Below are 24,393 nucleotides of genomic sequence, written 5' to 3'. Positions count from 1 at the left end.
GCATAGCACAGGGAGATCACCTCTGTGCTTTGTGACCATCTAGAGGGGTGGGATAGGGAGGGTGGGAGGGAGGGAGACGCAAGAGGGAGGAGATATGGGGATATATGTATACGTATAGCTGATTCACTTTGTTATAAAGCAGAAACTAACACACCATTGTAAAGCAATTATACTCCAATAAAGATGTTAAAAAAATATATACCTGACTTGCTATGACATAATTGCCTGATTTCTATTTGTAGAAGGGGACAAAAAGGGTGCAGAGAGCAGAAGGTCAACTAGGCATGCATCACTGAGCTTTTTATTTTTTGTTTGATCCTAGGTTCTTCAAGATACAAAAGGAAAAACAAAAAGTTCTGAAGTCACAAGTTACTCTCTACAAACAAAAAATAAATATATGCTACATTATTTTGGGATAAAGTTATATTTATATCTGTAAGATGGGCATGTTGGATCAGCTGTTATTGTTGTCCCAATTATAAGGATGGAAAATTGCATCACAGAGAGACTAAAGGACATCCCTAAGGTTACAAATCAAATTACTGATAAAGTTTGAATCATAACTCAGGTCTCCTGACCGCTAGTCTAGTATTCCTTCTGTTAACATGATGAAATGGCCTTACAGTGAACAGAATCAGAAACGGTGGCTATATCAATGTTCAGGACAACTAATTCCCTCTGATTAAGGATTTATGGATACAAGCAGTTCTAGGAGGAAAGGAGGGAGGGAGGGAGGATCAATGGCAAAGCTGAAAAGAACTCAGGGGTGCTGATTTCTTTCCAGTCCTATATTCGAGATACCATATAGCTTATAGATTAAACTTCCCAAAATATTGCTTTGATCATGTCATTCCTTTGATTAAAAATCTTCAATGGCTGTATTTAAAGCTCATAACCTGGACCCAACCTACCTGTGGTTAGCAGAATGACAGCCTCTCAAAGATGTCCATGTCCTAATTCCCTCAACTTATGAACATGATACATGGCAAAGGAGAATTAAGGTAGCAGGTGGAATTAAAGATGCTAATCAGATGACTTTAAAATAGAGAGATGATGCTGGATTATCTAGGTGGGCCCAATATAATCACAAGGGTCCTTAAAAGCAGAATTGTTTCAGAGACAGAAGAGTCAGTGTATCAGAGTGAGGCAATATGAGAAAGACTTGGCTGGCCACTGCTGGCTTTGAAAACGGAAGGGGGCCATGAGCCAAGGAATGTGGGCAGCGTGTAATAGACACTGAAAAAGGTAAGAAAATGGGTTCTCCCCTAGAGTCTTCAGAAAGGATCACAATCCTGCCAATACCCTAATTTTAGTCCAGTGAGACCCATTTTGGACTTCTGACCTACAGATCTGTAAAAGACAATAAATTTGTGCTGTTTTAAGACAGTAGTTTGTGGTAATTTATTACCTCATTAACAGTGTACTAAAATATATACTACCTTTCTAGCTTTATGTCATGTCATCCCTTAAAATATGCTACATTCCAACCAAAGAGTAATACTATGCCTAAACACATCTTGCTTCTTCCTGCCTATTGCTTTGATCACATTATTTTTGGTCACATGTATAATCTGACTCTTCCTCTAGACTTCTACAGCGTTTACCTCATCTGCACTACTTTTACAGTTCTCACTGCATAACACCCTATATTAATAAGACCTGTCTCTTCCTCCACCCTCAACTTGACCACCTAACCAACAAACATTTAATGTATGTTGAACATAACATTAGAGAAAGAACTTGAACAAAGAATTTTAATATGTAACAAAGTTATAAGAATGAAGAAGGTATTACCAGTGGGTAGAGGGGAATGAACTTTGTTCACTGCCCAAGTAAAGAAATTATACAGAGAAAAGTACCATAGGCAGAAGTATGCAAAGGCATGCAAGGAGTGTGGTATTCATTAAACAGTTCAGTGTGGTTACACTAAATAATGTGAGGGCTTGGGGGAGTGTTATGGGCTTAACTGTGTCCTCTCAAAATTCATGAGTTAAAGCCATAAACCCCAGTACCTTAGAATATGACTGCATTTAGAGATAATGCCTTTAAACAGGTATTAAGTTAAAACAGGGTAGACCCTAATCTGAGTGGTATCTTTATAAAAAGAGGAAATTTGGACACAGACACAGAGGGAAGGCCATGTAAAGACACAGGGAGAAGATGGCCATCTACAAAACAAGGAGAGAAGCCTCAGAAGAATCTAACCCTTGCTGCCACCTTGATCTTGGACTTCTATCCTCCAGAATTGTGAGAAAACGAATTTATGTGGTACTTTGCCATAGTCAGTCTAGGGTACTATGCTCTGGCAGCCTTAGCAAACTAATACAGGGAATAAGGCTGGAAAGAAAGACTGGAGTTTCAGTCTCGTCATCAATATTCTGATTCTATAATTCAACTACAAGGGACATGCCATATTTATCCCTATATTCCCCCCCTGCACACATTACCTACCTTGCACAAACTAGGCATTCAAAAAATACTTGTGGAATGAATAAAATGCACGTGCCCCAAGTTAATTACTTTGTCCAAATGCATGCTTATCAAGACTGATTCTACATAGAGCCCCCATCAATAAGAATTTGATTTATGCAATATATATTTTTTAAATGATTCTGGATGGCATTCTGAAATCTGGGGGGAAAAATGACACTTTTTAAATTTCCCTTTGCCAATAAACTTTAATTGTTCTGGTTATATAAATCATGCAGAAAATCCAATTTAATAAATTATAAAAGGAAAACAACAACAACAAAAACAAAATTTCAAAATAGATCATCTAAACTTCTGATAGTGACAAATTCAGGACCTAAACCTGGGAACGTTCTATATTTTTTACAAGCTCTCACAGGCTGGAATGCCTTGGCTGCTCCTGATCCTTCTCTTTTAAGACCCAGCTTCAATCTTTATCTCCTCTTGAAGCATTCCCTATTGACTCCATTTTGATGGTTTCTCCATTCCCTATACTACTGTATCATAACCCTTGGCAGTTGGATATATACCGTATTTCATCAATTCTAAGATGCACATTTTAACATCTCCAACATCAGTATGCATCTTAATCATGCATATTGTCACTGCTTGTCTGCATATGAATGAGCACCAAAAGCACCAGTACCAAAATTTGCAGAAAGGGTGGTCAGCAGGGTGGAAGAAAATCTGAATATAATAGCCCTATATAAGTGCAAAGCTGGCTTAAGAATCCAGCAACAATGATTTTTGCTTCTTTTATGTATTCTTTTAAGAAATGCTGTATCATCAAAGTTCTTGATGGCACAGAAGATGGTAACTGGATGGAAAGACGTACCAATGACTGAGTCAAAAAATTATTAGGACTTCCCTGGTGTTCCAATGGTAAAGAATCCACCTTCCAATGCAGGGGACATGGGTTTGATCCCTGGTCGGGGAACCAGGTTCCTACCTGCCATGGGGCAGCTAAGCCCGCACGCCACAACTACTGAGCTCACGTGCCTCAACTAGAGAGCCCAGGTGCCACAAACTACAGAGCCCACGTGCCCTGGAGCCCGTGTGCCACAAGTAGAGAAGAGAAAACCTGCACATCACAACTAAAGAGAATCCCATGCTCCACAATGAAAGATCCCGCATGCCTCAAATGGAGATCTCACATGCTGCAACTAATACCCGACGCAGCCAAAAAAACAAATAAATAAAATTAAATTTTAAAAAAAAGAAGAAAAAGGAACACTTGGGTTCTAATTCAAAAAAAAAAAAAAGAAATCATTAGAGTTGGACTATAAACACAAAGTTTTAGGAAACGAGAACCAATTTATTTCACCTACATTTTCTTTATGTAAGAAATGATATGTGATAACAAATTTATGTCTAATTAACAGCTCTTTCAGTATGTATAAAATAAAAATTCTAAAGGGTAAGCATTGTGTAAAAGTTTAATTTCTTTCTTAGTGATACATAAAAATAATGATATATTTCACAATCAACAGCATTTTCAATTCAATGAGATAGAATACTTCTTTATTTTTTTCTAGACATTTCTGAGAATAAGTTTCATCAGCTCCACAAGACTATAAACTCCTTAAACTTTCTTATCCTTCTATTTTATCCCTCATATCACCAATATCAGAGCTGGGCACAGTATAGCTGTACAATGTCTGTTGATTGGCTGAGAGCTTTAGGTAGAGGCAAAGGCTTACTGTCATGGAAAGAGCCCAGGGTTAGAAACCAGGAGACTGGGATTCTAGTGCCAACTCTGGCACTAACCTTAGCTAGGTCAGTAACAACCTTTCTGGGCCTTACTTGCCTTATCTATAAAGCAAGAGGTAAACATAAAACATTATGTTACAGGTCCCTTTCAATGCTAACATTCCACTTTTTAAAAAAAGACGTAACAGTGTTCTCTCTTAGACAGATTAAAGTTCCAGGTCCTAGTCCTTATTGTTCAAGGCCTATGTTATAATCCTGCCTCTGATCTTGGAAGATAGGAATAAGAACACTTCTGCAGGTACTTTTAATTAAACATAATAAACCACTTTAAACTAAAGTTGTGGCAATAACAAATTTAAATATTAGGGATATCAGGAGGTTACAGGGACATGGACAGCAGAGACTTGACCAGGAGTTAATGGTATAACATTACTGCGGTTGCTTCAAATTATCACCATGTCTATTTACATAATTACTTACAGAATTAACCCATATTGCTAATTCTCAATTATGTAGATTAGGTTATTCAAACCTTTTGTTTCTATTTTCTCTTCCACTGTTATCCTGTAGCTACTTAACTGCTTACTAACTCAGTTTCCACTCTTCAGTAGAAACTGAAGAAAATAAATTTTTCATGTTTGTCCATGGTAATGTGAATAAATCAAAAGCTAGAATTAAAATGTTTTACCCATTTAACTTCCTATCTTTGGCAAATAGGGAAATAACACTTTTTTTTTAAAGTATTTCAAGCCTTTTCAAATTTTTCATGACCTAAGTTCAAACACATCCAAAAAGAGTTCCCTTAAAAGATAATAAAACTACAGTGTATAATATACAGCATAAGTTATGGCTTCCATCCCTTTTCTATACTGCTTTGGGCATAAATGCTTTACAACAGCAGAAGGATAAATTCAGACTTTTAAACTCTAAAGTTTTTTAAAATTAATTTTTATTGGAGTATAGTGCTTTACATAACATTTTACACATTAAATATAAGAGTAGATAATGTCTTCAGTGGTGTTCCCTACCTGCAAATAAAATTATCTAATATATTTAGGCTATGCTTCCACTGACCTTATCAAGAAACCAAGGCCAGAAATGCAAACTTTGACTTCATAAAATTTATTAACACAGAATGAGTAGAATGCCATTCAAGGTGCCATCTAAAGATTTCTCTAGGGACCTCCCTGGTGGTCCAGTGGTAAAGAATCCACCTTATAATGCAGGTTCGATGTGGGTTCAATCCCTGGTCAGAGAACTAAGATCCCACATGCCGCCGGGCAACTAAGCCCGCGTGCCACAACTACTGAGCTCGTGCGCCTCAACTAGAGCCCACATGCCACAAAGTTCAGAGCCCACTCGCTCTGGAATCTGCGTGCCACAAACTACAGAGCACGCACCCTGGAGCCTGCGTGCCACAAATACAGAAGAGAAAACCCGCATGCCACAACTAGAGAGAAGCCCACGGCCCGCAACAAAGAGCCCACGCACCACAAGGAAAGATCCCGCATGCCTCAATGAATATCCCACGTGCTGCAACTAAGACCTGACGCAGCCCAAAATAAATAAATAAAATAAATAAATAAATAATAAATCTTAAAAAAAAATATTTCTCTAGAATAGATATCAGCAACATCTCAATATCGCTGATTATCATCAGTGAGAGAAATCCATGGCGATAGCTTTGGATTAAGGCACAGTAAAAGAGTAGAAAGGGCAAAAGGGAATAAGAATGCAGAAAAGGAGAACAAAAGGAAATAAGAAAAAAGAAAGCTACAATAATGAAGCATGTCAGATGATCACTTACTGACCCCAGTGCCAGAGGACAAATTTGAGAGCTCTAGTTTTCTCTAATGAATAGTACCGTATGTGGTACACAAATATATGGGCAGGGACCAAGTGAATATCCTGAACCAACTGGGACCTGGCTCCTATTTAGACAGTACAGAAAGGTTAATATGGCAAACTGACGCTGGCATTCTTGGGAAGATGCTATCCAGACTGAACAGTGAAAACACTGTAGTAGATTAAATTTTAGTCAAGAGGAAGACTGAGAAAGCCGGGGAGACATATCTGGATTTCCTCGTCTTCCCAGCATGACTGGGAAGACTAGATGGAAAGATACCACTGATGAAGTATGAACATGAGTAGGCACACACAGAAGGAAGATGGTTTGGGAATGAATGGTGTTCCTTTTCTCTTTTCCATGGTCATACACTGTTAGCAACCTTCTATAACAAAAGGAAGCTCCTACCTAAATATTTACCGCTATCTAAAAACGCACATCAGGACCAGAAATGGCCAGTGAAGGGACCAGATGTCAGTGTCTATCAACATCAATGTTATGCTGCTGGTATCTTACTAACCCTCCCACCAATAGGTTTGCTGATCAGTACAGGAGGCAGCAGAGGAAGTTTTATCTAGACAAGAATAATTCCTGTGTGCTGGTACCAAGATTTCAAAGGGTTAAAAGAAGTCATGCCAACATCCTTTTCTTTATCAATTATCAACTTCAATTTCTGGGCATCCCATACCACGGTGGTTTTAGGAGACGTGCAATCTTTGGAGACTCATCAAGAGTTGCAGTTCTGGGAGCTCAACAATGACCTAACCCCTTCAGGCAGTTTCAGAAGTTCAAATGTCACAGGAAACTGCTTCACATGTCAATGGCTACCACACCCTGCTCTAGAGCATACTTCCCTGCCTATTAGAAGTACTAGGCATACCTCTATGGCTAGCCATTGTCAACAAAGAAATAGGCCAGCTGGGAAAAGAGTCAAAAATCTTTGGTTGGAAAGTTTTCAAGGTAGGCAGACACTCTGGTTTAGCCTTTAATAACATACATCTGGAACAGTATAAATAATAAATTAGGAGTAATAGTCACCAAAGGGCTATTAATGTTCTTGGATTTGTGACATCTTTTAATAACATTACTATTATTACATCTTCTAAAACCCAGAGCACAGGAGGCAATAGCTTGGAGTTGGATCCACTACTTGCATTCTTTTTTTTTTTTTTTTTTTTCTTTGCGGTACGCGGGCCTCTCACTGTTGTGGCCTCTCCCGTTGCGGAGCACAGGCTCCGGACACGCAGGCTCAGCGGCCATGGCTCACGGGCCCAGCCGCTCCGCGGCATGTGGGATCTTCCCGGACCGGGGCGTGAACCCGTGTCCCCTGCATCGGCAGGCAGATTCTCAACCACTGCGCCACCAGGGAAGCCCCCACTACTTGCATTCTTAATCCAACTTCTTTCTTGCTCTCATCTATCCTCATGCCTCAACACAGACTCCAATCTCTACCAAACACTTCAGAAGATATCCAAATGCAATACCCAGGCACTGGCTGTCTTCAGCTTAAAACACTACCTGCTCCGTTTTCCTGCCATTCCCAGCTTTAGGTCAGGCTAGTGTCCTCTTTGGCTATATTACTATGCTCCTCAAAAGACTCAGTTGCCTAAATTCTTTTGCACCTAAACAGTGTTAAGAGTTGAACAACAGAGTTGCACACCTAAACCTCCCTCCCACCAATACAGAAGCCATATCCCTAAGCTACCACACAGAATCCAAGTTCCAGCAGCAATGATGTTTTGAAAGCTCCTGGAGGCTAACCTAAAAAGGCAGAAAGCAACTCTGCCCTACTGCCTACATCCATTCAGTAAATATTTACTAGGTCTACCATGTACAAAAGGCTCTGTGTCCCATGTCCTTCTTTTGTAGGAAGCTGTTTCTTCTCTCCCATGTACACCTGTGCTTTCCTACCCCCTCTGCCAACTCCTAAGGACACTGCTTCCTTCCCCAGACTAAGGCCTTCTCCCAATGCTTGGATCCTTAATAACTTCTCTATATTCACCTAACTTACCATATCATTAGTACATCTTAGCCTGATTTGGGTCTAAAACCTCTGCTGAACAGTGTTTTGCTCTCTAATTATGAGCTGACAGCCACTTCTGGTTACCACACTCACATCCTGATATAATTTAAGTTTGTATGTCGTCTTTGAGCAGTGATTCTCACTTTATGTGCATCAGAATCACTTGAAAGTCTCGTAAACATAAAGACAGCCTGGCTGAAGAGTCTGCATTTCTAACAAGTTCCCAGGTGCTGCTTATGCTGCTGGTCCAGGGACCATACTTCGGGGAACTATCACCTTTGAGAATCCGATAAAAGTTATGAAAGACTGAACTTACATATAAAAGTCTGCATGCAATTTCAAAGGATTCATGAATGTTAATTTGTAGGTGTCTTCTGCTCTATATTCTTTTAAGAAATGTTTAAGACCTGCTGTTTCCTGACTTGCCCATAAGAAGTACTAACTGTGGTACAAATGTGCATGCAAACACCTCCTAAGAATAAGGAGGAAGTGCATGGTACTGGAAAGTCAATTCTGTCCAATGGGCTACCCTCTTCAGTCTCACGTGTCTCTTTTATACATGCTTGTGAACATTTTTCTGTACTTCTGGTTCAACTCTCAGAATCAAAAGACTCATCACTTAGTATTTAAAAGGCTCTATGGAGTCACTCAAACAAAACTATTTTATAGGGGAGGAAGTGGTCTGGTAGAAAGAACATAAATACTGGATTAAGACAGAAGTAGATTGAAATCCTGCTTCTGCTTGTCTTAAAGATACAACCATTAACCTTCAATTTCCCCATTTACAAAACTGGAGATTTTATAGGGAAAATCATTTTTTCCCCTTCTGGGCAAAGGTATAAGGAATAAAAGGGGGAATGATTCTACTACTCAAAACCAATGATTCTTATTTATGGTAAGGAATTTAAATGCTGGAAGAGGGAATGTCTAAACTAAGAAAATGAAAAAATTGAACTAAGTAATTTCTAAGATGCCTTCAAATCCAACATTTTATATTTATAAACTCTAACTAGCCAGCATATTCAACAATCATTTACTCTTCAACTCAGCACAAACTCCTTAAAAAAAAACAATCATACCTTCTTTTATTACACCCTTCCCTTCCCTCTACAGTGTCTAACATCATTCCAACATCTGCTGGAAAAATAAAATAAATATGAATAATAAATTATTCTTCTCCCCTCAAATAGGCAGTGTAAAATACATCTTGTCAACACAGAAAAGCCCTTTGGAAGAAGTTTCCCTCTGTATTTTCTCAACAGTTAGCCAGAATCCATTAAATTCATCTTTAACCTATTCAGTAAGATCTCTCAGGATTTGGCTATAATAGATATAGTTCAACACTGTATGCTTTGTTTCTTAAAGATCTATCAGATATTCTTTTCTCAATCTACAATCCTATTACTGGGTTGCCCAAAAAGTTCGTTCAGGCTTTTTGTAAGATGTTATGGAAAGACCCGAACGAACTTTTTGGCCAACCTAACAGTTTGTTGCAGAACTGTTACATTGAATGTAATGTGTGTGAATGTACAAATATGTCTATCAAAATTACCCCCAAAATCCTAGGTGCTATGAATTGATGAACTACCTAAGAGCCAACCAATTTCCACTAAAACATACCTCTTGTAGAAGACGTGGGTCCAGGCAGTCACCATCATCATTAAACATAGACTCCCAGCTCTCCTCAGTAGCAGCACTTGCTTCTGTGTGAGACATATCAGTTGCTTTCGATTCCATGGATGTTTCCACAGATACTGATTCTATATCAGGAAAGGTTACACCAAATTCTATAGTCTCTGAGCCATCTTCTTCTTTTGTTTTGAACTCTTCAGCAGTTTTAAGTTCATGCAATGCCTCTGTTATATCACCAGTACAATCTTGATCACTGCCCAAAGCACTGTCTGAAAATACTTTTGTTCCATTTAACATACTGAGTTCAGAGTCCAAAAAAGTGTTACAATTACTACCAGCAATCTTCTTTATAGGTAAGGAGGAAGCACAATCTGACAAGCTCTCTATCAACTTTCCTGTTGACTCTGTGAAACTAGATGAAATACTCTCAGCATAAATATCTGAGCAAGCAGTCAGGTTGTTGAAATGTTCAGTGTCATTCCCCCTTTTAGCTACATGAAGAGGGGCTGTATCTGCACTCATTTCTACATAGTCTGAGAAACTACTTGTGTTGCTACAGGCCTTATGAGCTACTCTAACAGCAACTACAGTTATTTGATCAGATATGATATCGGTAATGTCCATCATACATGTCTTATTGGTAATGTCACCTACACTCTTAGACCCATTATTTGTATATGTTTCATGAGCAAGGACAGCTGTATCAGAAGATTCACACTTTACACATAACTCATCAGCAGTGCTGTCATTCTCCTCACACTCTCTAATCATTGTTGGATCAAAAATGTCATTTGTGCTCTCCAATTTGCTGACTATAGTTATCTGATGAGAGTTGTGACCCACAGTCTCAGGAATGGAATCTATACCTTTCTGACCCAAGATGAAATCTGTACTATTGGCTGTATCACCAACATTCTCAGCATCCAAGTCTATGCAAGTCTGATCAATGATACCAACTGGACTTCCAGGAACAGAATCAGTGGTGATGCCTCCGTTGCTGTGCTTCAGCATTCCACCCGATGTCTGCATGCCTTGTTGTACAATTCCAGAATCAGAGTTTGGTTTTACTGGTGCAATCATACTCTCAGGTTTCACCACAGAACTAAAATCTCCAGGAAATTGGGATAGTATCTCTGCAACCCTGGCATCAGTTTCCATTCTGCTTTCCAAATTTCTATCTTCAAATGTTTCCCCATTTAGTTCATGCCTATTGAAATCACAGAATTCCACATTTTGGAATGGTTTGTTTGGAACCTGAGCCTTACTGATTTCTGAACAAGACTGAGATTGAAGCAACCCATCCTGTTCTGTCACATCTCTGGTTTCAACCTCCAAACACTCTACCTTCTTTGGTTTAAAATGTCTTTGTAAAGGTACAATAGGTATAATCCCAGGATTTGGGACTCTTTCCTGATGTCCTTGGGATAATACTTTTTTGGATTCTGTGGCTGCCCTCTTAGTACAAACACTATCTTTATTTCTTTCTTGAAGCCACGCATCTTTATTAAATTTTGTTGAAGCTTTCTTTCCTTCCCTACGATTGTGTTCCTTTTTATCAGGATTAATACTTAGTCTTTGAGCCTCACACTTGTCTCTAATGATCTCCTTTTGAGAGAGAGAATCTTCCTTTTGTTCTTCTTTCACCATGGAGTTAGGTGGACCACAGCTTTTTCCCTCATCACCTGACTTGTGCACTACTATACCCCTTCGAGCTTTGGGTACATAAAGCGCCATGTCAGGCCTCCTGACTCGAACTCTGCATCTCTCTGCTTCTTGCTGCATGGCACCACCTCAATCTGCAAGAAAAAAGAGAGAATGATTCAATTACCAAAAACTAATTACAATGTATTGAGCCAAGAGATTTTTAAAGACTAGGTAGAGGGCCTACTAATCCATCCTACAGAAACCCTCAAGTTAAAAAAAAAGTAAAACCTGCCATAAAATAATTAATGCAATCAGGTAAGCAACTAAGGAGAGTAAATTCCAAAATAACTCATGAGCCCATGAATTTTATCCATATAGCCTCTTTCCTCTACCTTCCAAGTCCTCTCTACTTTTTTTTAACAAGTAGCCTTGTCTTCAGCTGAATTAAAACAGATGAGAAAAGTGATTACAGGCTATCAGGTACTCATAAAACACAACCATCTCAGGAGCACAAAATTTACACTGAAGAATACATTCAAGGAGAACCCCTAAAAGCACATTTGTTCAACATAAATATATATACATAAATATGATTTTAAGAGTAACATATGAATGAGAGTAGCTTGAATGTGGGCTAGAAAATGAGACAACTAATCATGGACTGCTTTCTAGAAGATGCTGCTTGTGAACTATGATTTTTAGGAAAGAAACAGGTAGTGGGAAAGAGAAAGTCATCATTCTATTAACACTATTTAATCAAGTGACCTACTATAAATTTTTCTTCCTTCTAGTAGCAATAAAATGGGTCTGGGTAGGATAAAGGAGGGTGGAGGCCAAGGAATGTGATGGGACAACTCACTGGTAACTCCCTGACAACCTCTACCATGGTTGGTCGATGGAATTTAACAAGGAGAAAAAATTTAAGAAAGGTTAAATAAAACTTTATTTACTATCTACAAAATACGAGGAAATGTACTAAACAATTTCATACTGAGTTATTCTTTTCATCTTCAAAATAATGCTCTGAAGTACATACTAGTTTGCAAAGAGAGTAAGAAGGTCCTACACATAGCAAAGAAACACCCATATACACTCAGAAGCACCCACTGTTAGTATTTCACCACATACCTTTCAAAGGAAAAAGAGAGTAAGAGGGAAAGGCTAACAAATCCTGTCCACTCTATTACAGATCCCTAAAATTTCACCTGATCAGAATACTTCTTCAGTGAAGAAGTTCCACTTTCATGGCCAGGCGATTTTCTTTTCAGCCCAGGGATATACCATGGCCCTGATCATCAAGTGTCTCCAGTGATCCACCTGTCCCTTTTCTCTTTTGATGTCTTAATTATTATCTAGCTCATCATTCTGCATGGATTTTTCTATCTTTCCATTTGTGGAAGAATATGACTTCAACATTTAGCCATGCCAAATCTTTTTAAAACGTCTATTTTTCAAAAATAGAAGTACTAAAGTGTATTTCATTGGAGGGGATGCCATAGACACAGTGTATCTTGATCTCAGGTAGCAAAACACCTGACAAAATATATCATGATGAACTGTAAGATGGTAAAATATGGGCTACTAAGAACTGGTAGGTGGACTCACAATAAAAAGTAATGATAATGGATAGAAGCAAATTTAGAGAGGGTTATGTAATGGAGAACTATGTCCCCATTGCCCTTTAAAATTCAACATTTTAAACAATAATTTGGATGCAAACAATGAACACTGAGTATTTATCAAATGTGAACCGACAAAATCGACAGGATTAATAAATAACAAAAATGATAAAATTACAATTTAATATCATTTCTATAATCTGGAATGCTGTGCTGAAAGCAATACGAAGACTAAAAATGAATAAATACAAAGACCTGCTTTGGGTTAACAAAAAGAAAAAAAGAATCAAGCAACACAGAATAAAATGTATAATTTGCACAGAAAAAAAAAAAAGATCTGAAGGCTTTTACTTCATCTACAAAGTCAATAAAAGCCAAAAGATAGTGATGTGGATGTTTAGAAAGGCAACAGTCTTAGATTACAAAGTCTAGAAAATATACAACACAAGGTATGGTTAAAGGAACTAAAGGTATACTCCTTACCCAAAAAGGTCTAAATGGAAACATCCCAGCTACCTTTATACCTGATGATTGGTTGCTCTACAGGATTGGTTGCTTCCATATTTCTTCAGAAGTCAGTTACCAGAACCAACTGGTAGAAATTAAAAGAAAACAAAGTTTACCTCAATATAAAAAAGAACTCTACTTTTAGAGTTCTCCAACGCCATTATCAGGTATTCTGTCTCTAGAATAATTTAAATACAATCTAGACTATGGACTAATACTAGAGAAAGAATTTCTATCTGTAAGGCAGATTGGTCTGGATTAATTTTAAGTGTTCTTCAAACTCTAAAGTATGATTCTATTTGTCATACACAACAGACATATATCAAAGGCTTCAAATTTAAAATTATTTTGTGCTACAGCAAATGGCTTTTAAAACTCAACCTTCTTTTTTTCTTAATGTCTACATGTCATCATGGTTATTTCAAAAGCTGAATAACAGTATAATAAATTTATATTATTATCTATTTCTTACCAAAGCACATTTATGCCCGTCCAGCACTGTGCTGGTAAATGTTTAGCAACTGGCTTTCCAAGTGTAGTTTGGAATATTATTTTCATTTACATCAATGATGTCACCAGTGTGAGTGATGTGACTTCTTTGTGGAAGTGGATAATCATTTTTGAATGAAAGAATATACTCTCAATTTTTTGAGCTATGCACAATATAATAAATAGCTAAAGACATAGCACTTTTGTCATTATTACCATTGCTCCATCACTTTAAGTCTAGACAATCAATAAGCAATAAATCAAACTCTGATTTATGGCATTTGCTGATCTCTGTGATGTAAGTATTCCTACCGTGGCTAATTTCAAGCTACCAACGTGGTGTTATCAATGAACCTGGAGTTGGGAAAAGGACACACAGTAGCCCACCATGACACAGTATTTCAACAATAAAGGTACACTATACATAAATAACTTCAAGAGCACAGATCATAGTAAAATGAAATAATTAGGAAGTGATGAATTTTAAATATTTATTAACTTTTTATAAATGTCACTTATTTAATAATGAGCTATAATTTAATTTTTAATAATGGATATGTTTAATAATCAGTTTGAAAAATTCCTAAACAGTTAGCTCTTACACCAGTAGAAGAAGATGCTCCAATACACCACCACTGGCTGTTTTGTTAAAATCAGTATGCAAAAAGATCTACACACTGCATTGGTCTTTCATAGGTGCCTGTCACACTGGCTTTGTTTTCGTCTTCCTATCTTGCCATTCATTTGTTAAAGAAACTGGGTTATATGTCCTTTCGAATTTCCCACATTCTCAAGTTTGCTCATTGTACTCTTTAGCATTAATAAGTTTTTATATATAATCTCTGTGCTTCCTAAAAAGTAGTGGTTGATCTAGAGTCTTGATAGAATTGGGGTTTAATTTTTTTATAGCAAGAATATGTCATATATGGTGCTATGAACTTCCTACTGTATCACATCAGATAGCAATAATGTCTGATTATTTCCTTTTTGTAATAATACACATTGATCAGTGGGTTCAGGTACTGTCCCATCAGCCTGAACCGTCCACTATAAAGTCCCCTCTCAGTCTTTTACCCAATGGTTTTAGTAGCTTTAGAGTAATACTGCCAAGATACACTATTTCATCAGGGTTTGCAAAATGATGACATTCTAATTCTGGCATTCATTGTGCATTTGTTAGCTGGAATTCTTTTACAGTGAACTTTCCCTCATCAACTATTTTGTGATGCTGAGGTACACTTTATATAGATAAGACAGAATATTTGATTATTTATTTACCAGTTTCTGAATGAATTGGTTCCATGACCAACATTTCTTTGTTGTTGTTGATTTTAACAAAACAAAAAACCTCACAGATTTTCACTTACTTTGTTTCAATCCAGTGCAATAATTATTCTTCTTGAAGCTCAAACTATCTTTGGCCAATGGCAGCCCCTTCAAGGTCCTTTCTACACAAGCCCAAGTTATCCTTGATAGTTCCTTGCTTTGTAGTATGACAGCTTGTCATACTAGACCAGAGCTGGAATCAGCCACTTTTTTCAAGAAGCCCTAGTTCACTTTAGTGAAAAACAGTATTTTAACATGGGCACTACAGGAATTCACTGCTACTTGGTTAGTCACTGTGTCTAAGCCTTTTCAGATCTCATAGTCAATCTCACATTGATTTTTGCAATGAAATGATAATGAAAATACATATTTCCATGCTTTTTTCATCTCGTAACTTATTTAGAAGTGTCTGCCAAATGTATATATATTTTTAAAATTACTTTTAAATTTATTTCCAACTTAATTACACTGTGGTATAAATGAGATCAAGTCTTCAAAATGTGTTTTGTTTCATGGTCTAATAAATGGTCAATTTTGGTAACTGTCTCATCTGTGCTTAAAAATAATGTATAACAGCTAAATTTTGGGGTTCTGTGTATGTGTATTCATAAAATCAAGTTTATTAAAGTATTGTTCAAATCATACTACTTACTGTCTGTGCTTAATCACTGAGAAGTATGGATAAAATACCCACTGTGTTTGTGGATTTATTGATTTCTCTAAGTTTGTATATTAATTTTTATATAATTTTTCAAAGTAATGTTATCAGATACTTACATTTAGGATTGTTCTATCTTCCTGGTAAATTGTTACTTTTGCCATTATGAAGTGATCCCTTCTACTGGTGACCCTAAAGGGGATCCCTTCTATTGGTGGGGTTGGGGGGGGACGACCCAAAAGTCTATTTTGTCTGAAAGTAATATAGCTATAGCATCTATATTACTTAGTTAGGTATCTCTTCTTATCCTTTTACTTTCAGACTTTCTGTGTGTTTCAGGTGTCTCTTGCAAACAGTATACAATCGAATTATGAATTCTTTAATGTCTGTCAAATTGTCAATCAAATTTGACATTCTGTCAATGTCAAACTGTCAAATTTAGTCAATTAACATTACTGTGATAATAGATACATCTGGAAGTATTTCTACCTTTTTATTTTGTGCTTCCTTCTCATTTATCCTACTTTTTGTAGTTTTCTTCTTTTCCTGCTTTCTTTCAGGTTGATGGAGTTCTTCTTCTACTGCTCAGAAAGCTCTATACTATATTCCTAGTCTGCTCTTTATCATTTTATCAATAACATGAGTACTTGTATAAATATCTCAAGTTGATCATTATTTGTATCTATCTCCTAGACAACTGTACAATGGTTTTATTTTACAACCCCTTCACACATACTCTTAGTTTTTGTCTGAAAATACCTTTACATTGCTCCCACTTTTTAATGGATTTTGACTTCTACTGTTACTGTTAAGAAATCTGTTGTCACTTTGTCACTGATTTGTAAAGTGATCTCTCTTTCCTCTCTGATGATTCTCAAGATATTCTATTATGTGTTTGGTGTTCTCAAGTGTCTACTATGTGTTTTAGTTTGTGTTTAGTATTATTTTTTTCTACTGGGATAACACTATGCTTTTGAATTTTACCAGTTCTATTTATTCAGGGAAGTATCTTCAGATCCATCTTCTAAATCACTAGTTTTCTCTTCACATTTGTCTATTTTGCATTCTATCCTATCCAATCAGTTTTTTAAAAAATTTTAATGACTAAAGTTTTATTATACAAGTCCTATTTATCCTCCACCCTGCCTCTGATCTCCCTGGCCTTATGTTTTTAATAGTTTTGTCATTCTTCTTCTATTTGTTTTCTTCTTTTATCTTTAATCATTTTTAACATTTCTATTTTATTATTTAATGTTCATTATTATAACTGTGGCATTTACTTTTAAATTAATTTTATAATTAGTTTTAATTATTTAATATTAAATATTTATTATTCAATAGTTCTACTTTGTGAAGTTCCTGAGGATTTAACTCTGCTGTCTCTTGTGTCTCTTTTACTTAAAGCACTGTCTTCTTTTGTTGGTGGTGGCGGTGCTGTAACTTTGGGTAGTGAGTTCAACATCAGTGCACCTTTATCAGTGGGAATTCCATACAGCCAGACTATAAGTATTCCTCTATACAGTGATTCTTCATTAATGTGAATTTTTAAGTTTGAAGTTTTCTGAACAATGTAGTAAACATAAATATGAAACACAAACCCAGATGAGACTAAAAGAGTAGCTATACAATCTCAGGAAATGTTCCCCCCTCACTCAGAACCCAGGTGAAAACAGACAAGCGTCCTTATTTTCTTTCTGTAACTCTGAATAATTTTTTTTCCCTAGTCTACTCTTTGAGTGAGAGTATACACTTTGAGATTTAAGGCTTTAAGTGGTGAACTCAGTTCCAACTCATCTCTCTCAGGCCCAATGCCTCCACTCTTATTTCCCAGATGGCTATTGAAATCCAAGCCTCTTAGTTACCAAGAACGTCAACATTAGTAAAATAAAAAATAAATTAAAACTGTAAAGAAAATCTAAATAGGGGAACTTTCTTAAAATTACAGCCCATCCACATAATGGGTTGATATTCAAAACATACTAACTGAAACAAGAAAATTACAATCCAATTCATTTTTTTTTTGTTTGGTTTTTGCACAAAAGTGTACCATCAAGTATAGGCTATGGTTCCCAGCCCAACGTTTGACTAGCCCTTATATCAGTCAAATTACTTAATTTTATTGTGGCAAAAGTTACCACTTTAAGCCTTAGTTTACTCAAAGTATAAAATGAGGATAACAACAGACCTATTTCATAGACACACTAAACAGATTAATTAAATGATGCACATATAGAAACTTGCCAGTCATGTTAAAAGTCTCAATAAAAGTTAGCTATTATTTAAATAGGCAATTGAGTTCCTTAAGTTACAAGTTTACACAAGGAATCAAAAGTCCTTATAATGTAATAATATTCAAAATGTGCCTTGATCACATATAAAATCCATTTCTACTTGACACTAACATCTACTGCAACTATGTATCCTGGCTTTGCCCATCAATCTCTCACTAACAGTCTAATGTTGTAAGCATCCAATAATACAAAGTAAACACAATGCAATTCAATTGTAAAGTGAAAATATAAATATTGAAAAGAATGCAGGATTTCATGAAGTCTATAAAAATACTGAAGGAAGCACTCATCTCAGAGCAAAACCTTTGGGGAATGAATATCTGGCAGAATCAAACCAGTGAACAACTGAAGAAGGGAAAATCTAACAAGGATGATGATGACAGGACAGGAATCAAGAAAGGAAATGTCAAGGGCTAAAGAAAAATCTCTTGAGAAACTGTTAAAGCTCTCAACAGTTTTGGTAAAACTGAAGCTCTTGTCTAATCTATATGATAAATACTAAGAAAATCAAAGTAAAGGATGCTATCAGACTATCACACAATTTTAGTAAAAAAAAATTATACCAAGAAAGTACTTATATCATTCTTTGTTAATTCTAAGAATTAGCACAACTGTAATTACAACCTAAATTTTATTAAATATGTGGCAAAATAAACATTTTCATGTCAGAAAATTGTCCCTAACAGGTTTTTTTCATTAATAACTATGAAACTTTAGTCTCCATTTTATCCGCGGCATGTGGGATCCTCCCAGACCGGGGCGCGAACCCGGTTCCCCTGAATCGGCAGGCGGACGCGCAACCACTGCGCCACCAGGGAAGCCCAAGTCTCCATTTTAAATAGGTCCACTTTAAGACATATTTTCGAAGTACCAATTTTCTCATTTAACAAAGTTTTCTCATAAATATATATTCCTAAGGGGAGAAAGGCTATCATCTAAACTGTTAACAGTGGTTACATCTGGGAGAGCAGAAAATGAGAGAGGGAAAAGAATTAAGAATTACTATCTTTTTATACATTTACCTCAGTTTGAATTTGTTACAATAAATGTAGTTATTTTTGTAATTAAAAACAAAATCACTAAAATGTAAAGATATGCTATTGCTTTAGTATAAGAGGCCATTACCATAAATTGGTGTAGGAGAAAGCAAAGGCAATGAAAACTAACAAACAGATCTTTATTGGACAAAATTACTATAAGTAGGAAAATGATGAATGGAGAAAAGGGCAATTCTTTAATATACTTCATAGGATAATAAAACAAATAGCACAGAAATTACTTGACGTTGGAAAGATAATCTCACAAATGTTGCAGAATGCTGAGCAACCTCTACTTTCTGGTCTAAGAATAATCTAGAACTACATTGTCCAATATACTAGCTACTATCCACATGCAGTTAATGAGCACTTGAAAAGTAGCCAGTCTAAATTAAGATGTGCTGTGCTTGTAAAATATCTCTGGATTTCAACGATTTGGTATAGAAAATAAAAAGTAAAATGCCTCATTAATATTTTTAAATTGATTATATGTTTAATAATACTATTTTGGATATAATGGATTAAATAAAACACATTGAAAGTAATTCCATCTGTTTATTTTTATATTTTTTAATATGGCTACTAGAAAATTTAAAATTACATACGTGGCTCATATTTGTGGTCTGTGTTATATTTCTAATGGAACAGCACTAGTCTAAGATCTTGCCATGTCCTTAATGCCACAAGAACACAGTCTGGCTTTTCCTCTTGTGTCTTGCCTGTTTCAGATTTTTTCACTTTCAGCAAAAAGGTAATGTACCAAACCAAGGAATCAACTAAAACATGAATGTATAGATAAGCTTATCTCAGCACAATCTAATTTTTCCAAATTTCATAATGATAAAAAAATAAAGCATCAAAAGAAGTAAAGTCTACTTATATTTCATAAATCAGAAAATAAGACTGACTGGACATTCCCATGTGGTGAAATCTACCCTCAACAAATTTATGAGCATTTTTTCATATATGTTTAAAACTGTGCAGGGCCTTAGATTTAGAATCATTTAACAACTGCCTTTGTTTTACTAGACTATCAAGAGCATTCTTATTCTCACTGGTCTACTTAGACGCGGGCAAAACTAAGAAATGCCAACATCCTTCAGTTCGGTAGCATATATGTGCATCTGTAAAGGAATAAAAGTATCCTAAAAGCAGATTTAGTACGTTTATAATTAAATGTAATATACAAAATATATTAAGTGACACAAGTAAACCAATAGATTTCTGAGCACTAAAATATAATTAAACACTTTTAACTTCTAGGCATCCCCTCAGAAGATTCACTGTCCTTCCCCCCCTAATTTCATAGTCTGGTGAATGGTATCAATATCAACCCAGTAGTTCAAGCCAGAAACCTGGAAGTCATTATCTATGACATTTCAATCAATTAACAAGCCCTGTTCATTCTACTTCTATACTGCTACCCATGATTTTCTAAAATACAAGTCAGATTTGGTCATTTCCTTGTTCAAAACTCTTCAGTGGCTCTTTATCACGTACATAAGTATCTTGCATAGCAGATCTGGCCCTACATGATCTAGCTCCATTGCCACCCTACAACTGCCTAGCTGCCCAGTCTCATCTCCAGCCACTCCTAATATCAGACTTTAGAGTCCATCAATTCCAACTCCTGATAGTACTAGAAACATGCTCAGCTGCCTTCTCACACCTCTGTGATTTAAGACACATTATTTTCTCAGTCAGATGTCTGCCTGATACTCTCCTACCAGCCCTTCAAATCTCACCTTAAAGGTTACCTCCTCTATAATTTCATCACTGACTCCCTGATATACTACGGTCCAGCCCATAAGTTCCCACTACATATCGTTACAAATACCTTCATTAAAACAATTATCAGATTGCTTTACAGGTATGTGTTTGCATGTCTGGCTCTCTTCTAAACAGTAAGTTCTTTCAGTGTAGGGTTAGTGTCTTTTTGTCTCATAGCACTGCATTTGGCACTAAATAAATACTATCTGTTAAAACATGGCAAGTGAGACTTCTCAACAGGTGATGCTCTCTCAACTCCCAGTTGAGATTTGGGGTCCCATTCACTCCACAAACATTTATTGAATACCTAGTATGTGCTAAGTCCCCTCTTAGACACTGGGAACACAGCAATGAACAAATCAAAGTCTGGCCTCATGGAGCTTACACTGTAATGGTGGAGATAAAAAATAAACATTTAAATATATATTATAATGTTTGACAGTGGTAAATGTGATGGAGTAAAATGAAGGAGGGACAGGAATACAGAGTGATGGGGTGTGTGGCTATTTTAGAAGGGAAGAACATATGGAAAAGTGGGGAAGACCACTCTGAGGATTTAATACCTGAGTTTATACTTGAGTTGAATCAGTGAGTCACAGAAATTATCTGGAAAAGAGAATTCCAGGAAAAAAAGAAGAGCAAGTACAAAAGCTATGAGGCAGGCCAAGCTTGAAATGTTCCAGGAATAACAGGAAACAAGTGGGGTAACAGAGTAAAAAGGGGCACCGGAGCTTCCCTGGTGGCACAGTGGTTGAGAGTCCGCCTGCCGATCCAGGGGACGCAGGTTTGTGCCCCGGTCCGGGAGGATCCCACGTGCCGCGAAGCGGCTAGGCCCGTGAGCCATGGCCACTGAGCCTGTGCGTCAGGGGCCTGTGTTCCGCAACTGGAGAGGCCACAGCAGTGAAAGGCCCGCGTACCGCAAAAAAAAAAAAAAAAAAAAAAAAAAAAAAGGAGCACCGAAGTTGGTAAGACAGCTAAGGGCCAGAACAAATAGGGACCTGCAGGCCAAGACAAGCTCTTTGGATTTTATTTTGAATGTGTAGGGAAATCACTGGAAGGTTTCAGCAAGAGAATGACATGATCTCACTTAACCTTTGCTAAACATCATTCTAGCAAAAATGTGAGGAATTGACAATAACGGATAAGAACTGAGGAGGAAAATCTGGAAGTCTAACAATAGATATGCAGCAAGTCTAGAGTAGTAACAAAGGAGGTCACAAGAAAAGGTTGGATTAACGATATATTCTGAAGGCAAAGCTAACAAAAACTTGGTGGTATGGTTCTATGGGATGTAACGGGAAGAGAGGAGTCACTTTGAGAGTTTTGGTCTGATCAACCTGGGTGATGATGGTTAAATTTACTAAGATAGGGAAGACTGGGGAAGGAAATAAGAAAAGAGGAATCAAGAGTTGTGATTTGGACACTTTAAATTTGAATGCCTGTTGGACATTGTACGGTTGTTAAGGAAGCAACTGGAAATATAAGTCTGAAGCTCAGGGGAGGTGTAAGAATTGGAGATAAAAATTTGGAAGTCATCACCATAAAAGATTCAAGCCAAGAACAGAAAAAAAACTACCCAGGGAGTGACAGAGGGAGAAAAGGCCGGGGGAATTGAGTCACGGGGGAACTACAACTCTAGAGGTCAGGAAGAGGAGATGCAGCCAAGCACAGGAGATGGAGGAAGAAAATAGGAAGAAAACAGAAGCATGTAGTATCCCAGAAACCAAATGAAGGAAGTTTCTTTAAAAGGCAAGAGTAATCATTTGCATTAAATGCTGAAGAGTCAAGTAGTAAGAACTGAGAATTTTCTACTGGATTTGACAGGATAGAGGTTGTTGGTGACATTGGAATAGTTTCAGCGGAGTTGGGGAGATAAATACCTCACTGGAGTGAGGTGAGAAAGAATGACCCAATAGGAAGGGAGAAAATGATGATGAAAATAAGAGATGGGGAGTTTAACTGTAATAAAGGCATATTTACAATAGTTTTTAAATCCTGTAACAAAAAGTTAGCAATTATAAGATTAGAAATTCTATCAATACCAGCTTTGTCATATTATTAGAAACACAAGGGGAGTATTAAATAGAATATGATACTCTGAATTGCTCAAATATTCACCTCAGGACAGTTAAGGTACCTTGAGCCTCAGTATTTCATATATAAATTAAGCTTACATACTCAACATCTTTCTTTAAAGTTATTTTTGCCTTAGCAAATTTCAGGATTTATTAAAGCCTACTGAAAATCAGTCCTTCAGTCATTTGAATTCAGTCTAAGACACACAAACAAATGAATTCTGCTTCTTAGCAATGGCCACTATACACATACATACATTTTTGGAATATGGGTAATCTTGTGAATGTAGCAGTAAATATTCATTTACAAACTTTTAGAGAGTGTTCAGTGTTCTGCTGACAAAACTAGATTACAAAGTTCTTTTACTTGGTCACTATGGCCCGAAGTCTCCAGGTAAGTAAAAATGAGATTTCTTTAAACAGGCCACCCTTTCTTAAAGGATAATAGATGGCTCAAAGGTCTATAAAAGAGGGGAAATCTAGTTTTAAGAAAAAATTTAATGAAGTGTAAAGCTAACCAAAAAAAGTGATTTTTTTCCCTTAATACAAAAGCATCATGCAATAAACCTAAAAGTAAATTTTTAAAAATCTGTGTTCTCACTTTACAGAGATAAGCACTATAAACATCTTGCTATATATGCTTCTGGATCTTTTTATATTTTTTAAAAAGCTTTGTGAATGAAACTGATCGGCTATGAGCACAGATTCCTGTATAGAAAGACTTTCTGAGCCAGTTTTTTCAAACTTTTTTCTGCACTCCAGTTAAAAACATTTCACATCATGACACAGTACACACAGATTCACATACTTATATGTGACTGAAAAAAGTTTCATAAAATACTAAATATATTTACCCTTACTGTTTGCACTGCTCTTATTTTTTTTAATGTTTATTTATTTATTTATTTTCTTATTAGTCATCCATTTTATACACATCAGTGTATACATGTCAATCCCAATCTCCCAATTCATCACACCACAACCCCTACCCCAGGCCACTTTCCGCCCTTGGTGTCCATACGTTTGTTCTCTACATCTGTGTCTCAATTTCTGCTCTGCAAACCGGTTCATCTGCACCATTTTCTAGGTTCCACATATATGCATTAATATACGATATTTGTTTTTCTCTTTCTGACTTAACTTCACTCTGTATGATAGTCTCTAGATGCATCCACGTCTCTACAAATGACCCAATTTCGTTCCATTTTATGGCTGAGTAATATTCCATTGTATATATGTACCACATCTTCTTTAGCCATTCGTCTGTTGATGGGCATTTAGGTTGCTTCCATGTCCT

At 36.6% G+C, this 24,393-nt stretch overlaps 1 protein-coding gene across 3 annotated transcripts in view; it reads right to left on the bottom strand.

Annotated features, from left to right (window-relative positions):
- R3HCC1L (R3H domain and coiled-coil containing 1 like) overlaps positions 1-24,393 on the bottom strand; it is an 80,701-nt gene that overhangs the window by 15,165 nt on the left and 41,143 nt on the right. The window contains exons 3-4 of one of the 3 annotated variants that reach the window (XM_028481637.2): positions 13,468-13,535; positions 9,669-11,476 (exon numbers count right to left, since the gene is read on the bottom strand). In XM_028481637.2, the coding sequence (XP_028337438.1) occupies positions 9,669-11,462 (1,794 nt within the window). In that variant the 5' untranslated portion in view covers positions 11,463-11,476; positions 13,468-13,535. Of the gene's footprint in view, positions 1-9,668; positions 11,477-13,426; positions 13,536-24,393 lie in introns of all 3 variants that reach the window. The other 2 variants (XM_028481636.2, XM_028481638.2) reach the window with 2 other exon arrangements.

This window comes from Physeter macrocephalus, chromosome 20 (assembly GCF_002837175.3).
Source record: "Physeter macrocephalus isolate SW-GA chromosome 20, ASM283717v5, whole genome shotgun sequence".
Classification (NCBI taxonomy): domain Eukaryota; kingdom Metazoa; phylum Chordata; class Mammalia; order Artiodactyla; family Physeteridae; genus Physeter; species Physeter macrocephalus.
The sequence above is the reverse complement of the archived record's forward strand: the minus strand, read 5'-3'. Positions and strand labels throughout refer to the sequence as shown.